Source organism: Parasteatoda tepidariorum, chromosome 12 (assembly GCF_982258835.1).
Source record: "Parasteatoda tepidariorum strain Cologne lab strain chromosome 12, Ptep-v5.0, whole genome shotgun sequence".
NCBI classification, from domain to species: Eukaryota; Metazoa; Arthropoda; class Arachnida; order Araneae; family Theridiidae; genus Parasteatoda; species Parasteatoda tepidariorum.
The window spans coordinates 54,174,079-54,186,836 of record NC_141766.1 but is presented as its reverse complement, the minus strand read 5'-3'; the positions used below and the strand labels follow the sequence as shown (position 1 = coordinate 54,186,836).

General features: G+C 29.1%; 1 protein-coding gene across 1 annotated transcript in view; it reads right to left on the bottom strand.

Moving 5' to 3' along the window:
- Nucleotides 1-12,406, bottom strand: part of LOC107446636 (dual specificity tyrosine-phosphorylation-regulated kinase 1B) — a 57,489-nt gene extending 45,083 nt beyond the window's left edge. The window contains exon 1 of the mRNA XM_087156042.1: nucleotides 11,668-12,406. Coding sequence (XP_087012168.1) covers nucleotides 11,668-11,806 — 139 coding nt within the window. The 5' untranslated portion in view covers nucleotides 11,807-12,406. The remainder of the gene's footprint in view (nucleotides 1-11,667) is intronic.
- Nucleotides 12,407-12,758: the final 352 nt, after the last annotated feature.

Below are 12,758 nucleotides of genomic sequence, written 5' to 3'. Positions count from 1 at the left end.
TTTTTTTTATTACAATTATTATTATTTTGCGATGCCTGTCATCGTACCAGGCTAATTCTGCTTCCTGGCCCAGGGCTGGATCTTACATTATTCGAACCTAGACAACCACTTAGGGGAACCAAAGAAAAACGGAGGAAAATTCAAGTTTATGATTAAAATAAAAAAATTTAAAAAATACCAAAAATATGAAGAAAAAAAATGTACAGCTTATCGCTTTAAAAAATACATAAGCACAAATAATTCTTCTTTTCTTTATTACACTATATTTTTCGAAATATCCAGCAAATCATCAATAAAATAATAATACAGTGGTCACTTTACTTGACATTCGCCATACTAAGAGAGAAAGGTTTACTATTCGCAAAAGAAAACAATTTCTTAAATTACCTCTTTATATTAACTTATAACTCATTTTTTTACAACGCGTTGAATTCATTACATGTTTTATTTAAAATTTATACTGTTTTATGTGAAATATAAATTTGAGTACTACTTGAAAATACAATAATTTTCCAGTAAATCAGATGAAAATAATTATAAGCAAACAAAAATTTACATTCTAATTGGAGCAATTCATTCATTTTTGAGATTTAATAACCTTTCTTAAAATAAATAAACATGTTTTCGGCGACAGGGATAATTGGTACGGCACTGACCGCACCTATGAGTGTTTTCTCACGATATCACCCTTCAATTGACTTGTTGTTCAGTGAATGATGAGACAATTTAGTCAAGAAAATTCATTTAATTTTATTACCTTTTAGCATAGTTCATGTATGTGAGAAAAGATTTCCAACATATTAATACATCTAAAACTATCAGACATAAAATCAAACTAAATTTCTTCGTTACCTCAAATAGGGTTTTTTTCCCTTAAAATAAAATGTTTAATTAAGAAACCATTAGTTTGTTGAATATTGAATTAATTTATTTCAGCTACCATTTTAATTTTATAAATGATTGAATTTTTTTTAGCTACCATTTTAACTTTATAAATGATTGTTCAGCATACTAATGCATCTAAGACTATCAGACATAAAGTCTAACTAAATTTCTTCGTTCCCTCAAATAGGGTTTTTTCCCCTAAAATAAAATGAATGTTTAATTAGGAAACCGTAAGTTTGTTAAATATTTAATAATTATTTTTTTAATTATTCACTTTTAGAGCTACCATTTTAGTTTTATAGATGTTCGTTCAAAGATGATTTATGATTACAGATTAATTCCTTATTGTGTACTATTGTGCAACATGGGAAACAACTGTTCTACCAAAATTATTATTTCTTTGAGTCTTTTTAACGATTACACAAAGGGTTTGCCAATTCCGTTTGGATTTTAGAAAGGGTCAAGGATTTTAGAAGAGTAAAAAGAAAAACATTGCAAACCCTAGGTTTTCTCATATTGCTATTAAAATTTTGTTGATTTAAAGAGATAAATAATGAGAGTTAAAAAAATTTACTTAAGGTAAGGTTACAATAAATTTTTAAATTAATACATAAAGTATTACATTTCATTTCCCATGAGTGTTTTTTTTAATAAATAAAAAGATGTCACTATTTTTTTACGATCTACAGATAAGGAATGAGAATTAATACTCATTTAATTTGGTTCTTAGTCATTATTATAATGAATGTATTACACCTTTTAGACAATTTTGATTACAACAGAAATATTTGCAGAAATAACTAGAAAATTCCGTTGAGATAAATATACAAAGCGATCGAAATAGTAACCACAATCACCAGAAAATATAGTAAACTATAAAATTTGTAATTAGAATTTTATATAAAAAGGGACCAGAAAACTCAAATTTGAAAACATAATATAACGTCCAAATAAATAATGCAAAACGAAAAAGCGTTATCAGAATGTAAATTAAAAAATATTGATAATGATGGTAGGTTTAGAAGAAATTCGGGTCCGTTAATGGAGTCTTCACAAACTATTTTATAGTAAAAAGGAAGTCTTCACAAGTTATTTCATCATAAAAATAAACCCGTCAAAATATTTTTCATTTTAAAAACGAAGCCGATGACACCTTAACTCACAGAAGTTGACATAGTTATAGTAGGGAGAAGAATGATTCATAAATAATTTTAAATGAACTTAACATTTATTTCGAAGGGAAAAAAAAGTTTTTTTCTATTATTTCATTCGATTAATTTATTTCTTCGTATTTTATACCTTTTTATTTTAGTATTATCACAATTGCCGCGATGATACAATAAAACGCTTTAAAATTCTTGTGATGATACAATCTAACTGATGTTTTCAAATCTAACATGCAAGAAACTCGAGATTAATTTTTGATAATTATATTTTATTTCCGTGTTTTCAGTGTTAAGTGCCATCTTGTGTTTATTTATAATTTAAAAGCAACAACCTACCCTTCTTTATAATACAAAACAGGGGTCTGTTTAGAAGAAATTTGGGTCCGTTAACGGACCCTTCACAAAATATCTTTTCATAAAAACGGACCCCTCACAAAATATTTTAACTCAAAAACGGACCCTTCACAAAATGATTTTTCTTATAATCGGACCCTTCACAAATTTGTTTATCTTCATTATTATTTTGTTAATCGAATAAACCCTTTCCAGGGCAGAAAACAAGAAAGATGGATGTAAACGAATTAAGTTTTGTCTTCGGCAGACGATTCTTCCATTATTCGTCCGAAATGAATATTCTGCGTTCAGCAGTATAGGCTAAATACCAAATATTTGTATGTTGCATCTCTAATTTAGAAGCAGCAATTGCTGTTTATTTTTGAAAATTTAATTTTTTAAATTATAATTTTACAGTGTTGAGCATAATCTTGTATGTCTATACAATTTAAAAACTCCTTAAAAAAATTTTTTTTTGCAATAACGGACCCTATTTGCACAAATTCATAAAAGCGGACCCTGGTTGAAAGAATGTGAGTAATTTTTTCACAATTTCACGAAAAACGGACCTTTCACAAAATGTCTGGACAGACCCCTGCAAAAGGTTTTAAAGATTTTTTTATAAAATCATCAAAACAAGACTCTGTCTGAGAACCCCAGATTTAACAATTCACAAAATTATGAGTATAATTTTCGTATATTTGTAAAAACTCTATACAGATCCCTAGTTATAATATTATTACAATGGTTTACAATAATGTAAATTACTGACACCTTTCAGAATCTCAAAAAAATTTTAAAAATCAAAACTGAAAGGGAGCATACAATAAAATACGTTACTTTTTACTTATATTGGCACAATGAACATCAAGGGGAAAAACTGCATTTCCTTTTTCTAGAAAACTTGCAAAGATGTGAACAAAACCAATTTTTTTTCCCTCTTAGAAGGACAAAAAAAGCAGGTGCGTCTACAGCACCTGCACCATCAAATAAGAAACAAGCCGCATAGAAACAACTGTGATTTTTTACTTGAGTTAGAATATTCAGGACAGCATATTATGATTCAAAAACCCTTGAAATTCTTAAATAAGAATTACACTATATCAGCAATTAACAAGGATTACGCCGACCTTTCGTACATAAACGGTTATAAGTATAATATTGCTGCATGGTTTGCAATATTTGTATTCGAAAATATGTATTTGCATTATTTACTGAACTATCACAAATTTAGTTACTGGTTTATCACTAATTCACTCTAATAGCAATCGGGTTTACAGTTGTACGAGTTTACGACAGTATTTAACACTATTTACATTACTATTACAGTATTATAAAATTTGCAAACAGCGATTAACGCTTCGCGTAACCCTCAGACCTAAATTTACGGTATGGCAAAAGTTTGGATGAAAAATATATATGTAAAAAATTCAATATATTTATTATCCTATATTTTTATATGTGAGTATTTTATATTTATATGTGAAAATTAATGTGATTAGTGATGTGAAAATTAATGTGTGTATAATATTTATATGTAAAAATTAATGTGATTAGAGTGACAATGTGACAGTATGATTGACACTTTTCATTCAACTTCATTGTAAACCTTTTGCTTGAATTAACACAAAAATTTACAGAGAATTGTTCATCACAAATGCAAAGTTATGCGTTATTAGTATAAGCATTAAAAACAGCGAAAACGAAATTTAATAGCAAATATATCCTGATAGTTCAAATATAGGCAAAATTTATTTATTTATTTTTATTTTTTATTTTTAATAATGATGACTAAACTAAAAAGAAATTTAATGATTAGAGACTTATAAGAAAGCTCCTAAAATCACAAATATGTGATAAGGAAATGAATAAAATTTCGCCGGCACATAAAAGAAGTCTCCAGAAAGGTAATAAACAATTAAGCACATCAAAATAAGCAAAGTGTGTAGATGAGAGGGGGAAGAATCCATTTAGATGAAGATAATCCTCCAGAGCAGACTTAATAACCTTAAGTACCAGGTAAATAAAAGGTAAGAGAAGAGGGGGGTTTCTCTTTTCACCACACATCTGTTGCCTTCAAGGTCTCTTCCAGACACTATTTAGAACCCCAAACTACCTTTCTGTTCCTTTTTTTCTTTTTTTACCTCTCTTCAGATTTCGCGGGCTTTCGGTTCCCCAACGGTTCGCTTTAGACGTACTTTCTCTGTGACGTCATAACCGTTTCAGATAACGGAGCTATTTGCTTTTCCCTCGTTGATGAATGCATGGAAAAAATTAACTAAAGGATATATTATATTTCTGTTTCGGAAAATCTACAGGTAAAAACTACAAGAGAAAAATTACTATATTTTCATATAATTTTACATTTTCATAGCAAATTCAGAAAAAAAAGTATATTTCACAAAAGTAAACAATTAATTTGCAAATATCTTTATTTTTTTAATTCAAAAGTTTGATATACTTAAAATATTTTATTTCATAACCGGCTCTGAGTAGCCGACGCAGTTAGTTTATGATTATCAATGTTCAATTCCATAGCCTTGTCATTTTGAACCCAACCTAAAAGACAAAGGAACTCCTGGATCGAGCATTGAGAAAAACTAGACTTCGTCGAGTCTTAGATTGGATTAATCCGCCATTGCGTTACATAGTGAGGTAAACCACTAAAACCTCCCTGACGTGGCCCGAAGACAAGGGGATTCTAACCCATGATCCGTCTACCATTAAAGATGTTAAATAATAACTTTTTAATGCCATTTTATCTTACATCTAAGTTCATTTTAAGGCAGTTATTTGCTTTTCCATGCAATCTTGGAATTACGACGATATTGTTACATGCGCGTTTAGAATGGCATATTTAAATAATTACCTTTCGACGCTCTTTCTTTGTGCTGATTTCATCGTAAATCCTAATTATTTATCAATCATTCTTTTTGCAATTATTTCCATGCATTTCCTAGTCGTTTTAATTGTGATACTTTTAGTACAATATAGGGACGCACTTTATCCGTGCTGATTTTATTGTAAATTTAAGAGATTTCTTTACGTTTTCGACAGTTATCCCGATATTTTAATTACGATGTTATTACGACATGCGAGTTAGAATTAACGCATTTCAAAAATCACCTTTGATGAGATCGTATTATACTATGCTCTTGGCAAAAAAGAGTTTTCGTCTTTTTCAATGCAATTTTTCCATTGTTTTTTCAGCAGTTTGCGCCATGCATCTGAACATTTAATACAACAATATTTAAAATTATTGCCAAAGACAAAATTCCAAAAGAAGGGGAAATTTTTAAACTGCTAACTGTATGTTTTGTATCCAATTTCGTAACATAAAATAACGACTGCACTAATTAGCATATTCGTGGCCACCCCTTTAAGCAATCAAGATTGAGCACCTGGTACGTGAAAAATAAATCATTAGATCAAAGGTTATCCAGGGTGATTTTTTTTTCTGCGCACTGTACAATGCTAACATAGTTTAGATTAAAACCAAACAGAATAACGAGAAATTAAGTTGTTTCCCAAACTTCAAAACACATGAATAATCATAAATATTAAAAAAAAACTTTTAAAAAAATAAGTAATAATGTTACATAAATAATAGATATGGTAAAGTTTTTATTAAAATCAGATCAAAATGAGATGTTATCCTCCTACTTGAGATTTAATGTTTCCGGTTAAGTTCATCCAAGAAAATTAACCTTCAATGGTATAAGAAAAAAAAAAAAAAAAGAAAAAAAAAAACTCAGAGAAGTAATAATTATTACTGGACGGGAAATTGGCGCATACTAAAGTAATAGTCGGAATTACCACACGAAGCTGGTATGTTAAGAATGTTGTTCGGTTGGTCTCCCTTGTTCCGGGAAGGGTTGAAAATATCAGGAGAGAAGAAAAATTATAGAAAGAAAGCGATTCTGTGGAAAATGAAAAGAGGGGAAGTCACTAAACTTGAAGAATTATGAGTACTAAACGAAACTAACAATAGTATCCATTTCTAAGTCATATAGAAATGGAACTTTTACGCTAACTTAGAAACACTTCTATTTTCTTCCAATAGTTTCCTTCGATTTATTTATTTTTACTCATTTATGTACTGCACTACATTTTATACACAGCCTCCAGACAAATCCGAAGTCAGTTCAGACTTAATACATATGGTTCTGCTTTCGTGAAATTGCGAAAAACCTTTTCATAGTTTGGTGAATACAAGCTCATGCTTTTATTTTATCCTTTGTGAAGAATCACGAGAACCCATAGTCGGTCCCGACCCAAGTCTGTCCCGTTTTTGTGAAACATCAAGTCGTAATTTTCAGAATTTAAAATTAATATAAAATGGTGTTCTTGCTGTCTCGAGCCTGTCTTTGCAAAGTGAAAAGAAAGTCATTATTTTGCATAAAAATTTTTAAAAAAAACTATGATTACATTTTTGTATTTTGATATAGACATAAATATATTATAAAATAATAAATTTAAACTTTTATATTAAATATATACTTTATAAAAAGTATATAAAAATTTAGTTTTCAAACTATGAATTAAAATCGTCATCAATTCCTTCTTTCAATAAAGGAGTTTTGTGAAGAATCTTTATTTTTCAATGCTCGCCAGGGGAATGACCTTTCGTCATACAGGCATTTACAGGGCAGATATGCTGGCTACTTCTCCGGGGCACCATATTAGGTGGGCCAATGTTGCTCCCACAGTAAAGACAGATGGTACAGAGAATGAAAGAACATCCAAACCTTACCCGGGATTCGAACCCAGAACTTTTCTGATGCAAGGCCAGTTCCCCAACCCTTACACAGGCCGGAAATCTAATTTTAAAACACTTAATATTGTGAAAGGACCCTTTCTTGAGCTAAAGTATTTAAAAACAAAAATTGTGAAGTGTCCGTTGACGGACCTCTACAAACGTTCTGCGAATCGCAAAAAACGGCAATTTACTCTTTAACGGCAATTTACTTTGGAACGATGGAATCTTTATTTCAGGAACAGAATATGCTCCTAGAATTAAAAAAAGAAACTCGCGTGATTTGTTGAAAATTGCTTTTTTCTGAAACTTAAACTTTCAGCAATTGAAGAAAAAAAAACTGTTGTGTGAAAATTTATTTTCAAACTTAAAATTAATTAGGGTTTTGCTCCAATATATTTTTCTTTACGAATTTCAGTGGTATATAAAATTTTGCTTAAATACATAGAAATATAAAACTGATTAATCCAACATATGGAGTGTGCATTAAATAATAATTATTAAAAATATACTTTCACACTTTAAATCCCCAATCCGATTTAAGGACTGATAGAACACACATCAAAGCAACAAAACAAGCAGGCATTTAGCCATACAAGTCAACAAAATAAAAATTATTAAGCAGTTAAGTCATAAATCTAAAGATATCTATTAACAGCTTCCCAAAGCTAAAGGTCAATAATTTATTATAATACTATGGGCATGAGATACATAAAAATTTACTTTTTATAAAACGCGCACAATATTGTACATTTTAAAAATTGCAACGTCTTAAACTTTTTTAATTTTAAATAAATCTCTAAAAAGATATTTAAAAGTTTAAATGTTTTTGCCTGCTCTTTTAAGACGACAATTAATACTTAATTAATTATTGAATACAAACTGAGACAAATAGTGAGGAAAAATGGAAGATAATTACTTTGCCCCTATAAAATGCTGTCTGATAAGTAGTCAAGTAAACACAGCCAAGAGAACACTTGGCACACTATAGCACTGGAAGTGACAATGCACATCATTTAAAAATCGTCGAAACAAGTTGTTATTTTTATATAAATGAAAATATTTAATAAAACTATAAACAAAACAAAGCCTAATTTTTACAATCTCAACATAAAAGAATAGTAAACTTCATTACATTAGCAGCTCCAAAAATAAAAATATTTTATAACTTAATATTACAGCAATTAGCATAACATGCGTCAGAGGGGATAAATCCAATATACAAAGAAAAAATAAATAGTAAGGTCAAAATTCATCATTTCTGGGGATCCCCTAAGTGTATGTAGGTTGTTCAATTCGGATTATATTCCGTGACTTTCGATCCTACTATTTATTTATTGTTGGTGAAATAATTTTCAAACTCATTCACAGTTAATAGTAGATCAAAAATATTACTTAACATAATTTCTTAGTTATTTTTCGTTACATTTTTTTGAAGAAAAAAAATTAAGATGTTAAAACATAAGTAAATGATGCCTGTATAAGGAAATATGAAATAAGCAGAGATTGAAGCACTTTAGCTGTAGAATTTTACATGAATTCCTACACATAAAAAGTTACCTAAACATAAATATTGGAACAATAATTATTGTTAGCTAAATGGAGAGATAATTTCAGAGAGGAAAAATGATCTCGTGTTTTAAAACATACGGAAATGAAAACAGCTAAAAATTCAAATGTATCCTCGCGGCTCTTTTAATGAAACTTAAGAAATAAATAGAACGGAGAAGATAATTCAAAACAAAAAAGGGAAAATAAAAAACATTAAAAAATGACTAAGAAAAAACAAAAAATGAATTTAAAAAACAAATAAAATTATAACTATTCTAACAATAAATTTAGAGAATAATTTCAAAAGCGAAAAACTATTTCATGCATATATGAATCAATCTTTTTAAGAATCAAACCATCTAAAATTGGAAAAGTTATGATTCGAAATTGGAAAAGCAAAGTTTAAATTAACCACTTTAACTATTTTAATAGGATTAAGAATCGGAAGAATTTAAATTAAAATCAAGAAAAGTATTACGGAAAAAAAACTTAACCATAAACAAAAACAACTAACTAAACACAAAAACTGAGTGACTGAAAAATAACTAAAATTTGAAAAATTACGTGAACAATTCGTACTTTCTAACATGAAAAACTTTATCATGCCTCAACACAAAGGATTAATCAACCTAGCTCCAGAACGATAAGAAATACGAAATAAATTATGAATAAACTCACATGACATTTCAAAGAAACTTAGCATAATAGAAATGGAGAAAAAAAAGTACACATTGCAAATAAAAACAATGAACTAAAAATTTAAAACCACGTGATAACAATCAACAAATAAAAAAAATATTTTAACAAAAAAAAAAAACAAATATATGAGAAACTAGTTCAAACTTTAAAAGTTTAAAAACATAAGCAACGCATAAATTTCACTTCTTCGAACATTGTTATTCTTCAACAAATAATAGGGCTCTTGAAAATAAAAAATAAATGTCAAGTATCAGATTTAAATGAAAGAGGCACGTCCTTTGTAATGTAACTTAATATCGAATAGAATAATTTAAATTTAAAAAACTGAATTACACAGAAATTCAGTGGCGATTTTCTAACACCTGGAGAAACCGGGTCATTCACATAATTCGGTACTTCTTAAAAATGTCGCCACTATCGCTAAATATTTGAACCACGTGACAAGAAAATAATTTTTATATTTGAGGAAAAAGGTCTGTAATTAAATTGTAAAAATTCGTTTCATACTTAAGTTTATAAGAAAAACCTTAATCATTTTAAGCAGCTATTGAAATTACGATTAAAAATACAAAATAAAACGCACACGTGGATTAAAAACGAAAAGAAATATATTGGACAAAAATAGTTTTTATAGGATAAGCCGAACAACTCTTTAAAAGCAAAAAATCAGAAAAACAATTAACCAATGGACTAAAAAATAAGTAATAATACGTGAATGATTAATTAAGCCATGCTATTAGGAAATAATTTTCGATTAGCAAAACCGTTTTATATCATTAAAAATTCAAGAAAATGCAAACTTAATACATTTGAACTTCGAGACTTGAAAAAAAAGCAAATATTTAGGGAAATAAATAAACAAATGAAAAGAAAACAGGTTGGTTTTTAAAAAAAGAGGGACTGAGCTCTTGTTTTTTAAATCATTAATTTTCATTTAAAAATAAATTTTATTTCATTAAAAAATTTTATTTGTAAATCAACTTATCGAATTAACTTTAAGCAAAAGAATATTAAAATTAATGATCTGTAACTCACTACATGCGTCACAATAATAATTATTTTTAACTCCAAAATACACGAAACAAATTTCTCAGTGTATTAACACCACAATCTGTATTAATGGTGATAAAGAAAACAATAATGATCGCACATTATTTTTAGATTAGTTCGAATACTTGCGCTAATCTAAGAGTATTGATAATCAAAATAATAACCAAACAATCGAACGAAGCATAATAAACAATAAAACGATTAAGTTCGATCAATAAAATTCACGAGTCATTAAAGAGTCAGGTTTATATCATTCTAATGATTAATTTTTTTAAAAAATAATAATAATAATAAAAGTTTTTGATGGGAGTGGGGGGTGTTGAGTAGATGGTGGAATCCGCGCTTCATAGTGTAAAAACTGAGATTTATAATAAGGAAATGATAATTTATATAATTATTTAAAAAATAATATTTCGAATAAAAGTCGCATGGTGAAGTTTTCTTTTAAATGAGAACAAGTATCAAAGAAAACCGTCTATCTTTTAAACATAAATAATTACTTAAACACGCAGCCCACGCAATAAACAAAGAATATTGAAACGCAATATTCTGCCTCTAAAACCACTGAAAAAAATTTAAAATACGAGTAAATCAGGACAATTTTATCCAGTCAAACATTATAACTTTTAAAACTACAATTTAAATTTATTAAACTAATAAAATATATAAATATACATTAATTCGAAAGTAACAGGTATATGTTTTAAATAAATGAAACTATAATTCAGAAAATTATTACGAATTTTCTGATGACTCCGAATAACCCGTTCATAACGTAAACATGCAACCCACGTGATAAACATAAACAATAAACCCATGTTAGAAGTTTTTTTTAAAATCATAACATTAAGGATAAAAAAAATATGACAAAAAACTACTTAAAAATTACAAATACTATTGAATCATATTTTTTTTCAGCCAGCTAAAGCCTAACAGAAATTTATGAAAATTATATTTTGCAAACAAAAAAAAAAAGAAAAAGAAGAAGAATATGTATAAATTTATAATACGAAGGTTTTAATTGAACAAGTAACATATGTAAATCCTTAAGATTAATTTTTCAGAAATGAAAACAGTTACGCAATTGTATGTATGATGCAGTTGTTGCCAAGGTAAACCATGTGATCCTATTTTCGTCTGCAGACAGTGCGCTTCCCTAATAATAGGAGCAGACGATAGTGAGGGGAAAAAATATACAATTTTTTTTAGAAAAAAAAAAAGACTTACATTTAAGGCGCGTGTTGTCAAGAAAAACCATGTGGTCATCCCCTTTGGTCCAGGTTGTTTGTTTAGGTAATAGAATAGGATTTTCGGGAGCTTCCATGTCAGTTCTTAGCTCCGATCCTTCGGCACTAACCAGCACCATTGATAAACACGACCATTCAGAATAATTTAATATCGTTGTATAGGCGGGAAAAATATCATAAACAAATTTTTCCAAATCACCCACACTAAGATATATGAACGTTTATTATTTATCGTAACACCATAGCACAAAATTCATATCACATATCCTGGAATATAATAAGAACTTTTAATCCGGTCCACTCAGCATAATATCGGACCAGCTGTCGTAAACATTTCTCTTTTTCATTCGAAAACATGGACGACCAAGCCCACATGTACATTCGAAGCAAACGACAGAGGAAATACACAACATAAAAGATCACAACAGAATTTCGTCGTTTAATCAAGATTTGGGTGAAAATCTCGAAACGCGTGTACAATATTTTGGTTCGTCAGTTGGACCACACTTTTACTTGCTGATGGGGCTCGGGTCTTGCGTTAATTGTGTTACACAAAATAAATAAACACTAGCCGGGGGGGGTCACACAATAAGTTTCGGGCGCAAAACCGAAGAAACACAAAATAGCTCGGATCGATAGCGAAAAAAATTTTTCTGGCGCACAGCGGAGCAGCCAACACAAGAGGAGGAATATCCTTGAAGGAGGAGCTTTTATCATACGTCATCAAACTCCTAACACAAACTTGTAACGACTAATGCGATTGGAGAAAAACCTTTGCGGCGCCAACAAGACTTATTTGCCTGTTGACCAATCAGATAGGGCGTTACTTACATTTGAGTTCGGCACGCTTGACGCCTGGAGTAGTAGGAACAAGGTCAGGTGATAAGATAGCAGAGGTGTAACAACAGAAGAGAAAGTCCACTTTCAAACGATGTACTAAATCTATTTGCGCTTAGAAATTTAATTTATCAGCTTTCATATCGGATAGAAAATTTACTTTTAAAGCAAAAATAGTTATTATTATTGCGATTAATAATCTTACTTTTATTTGATTTTGTGACAAACCTATTG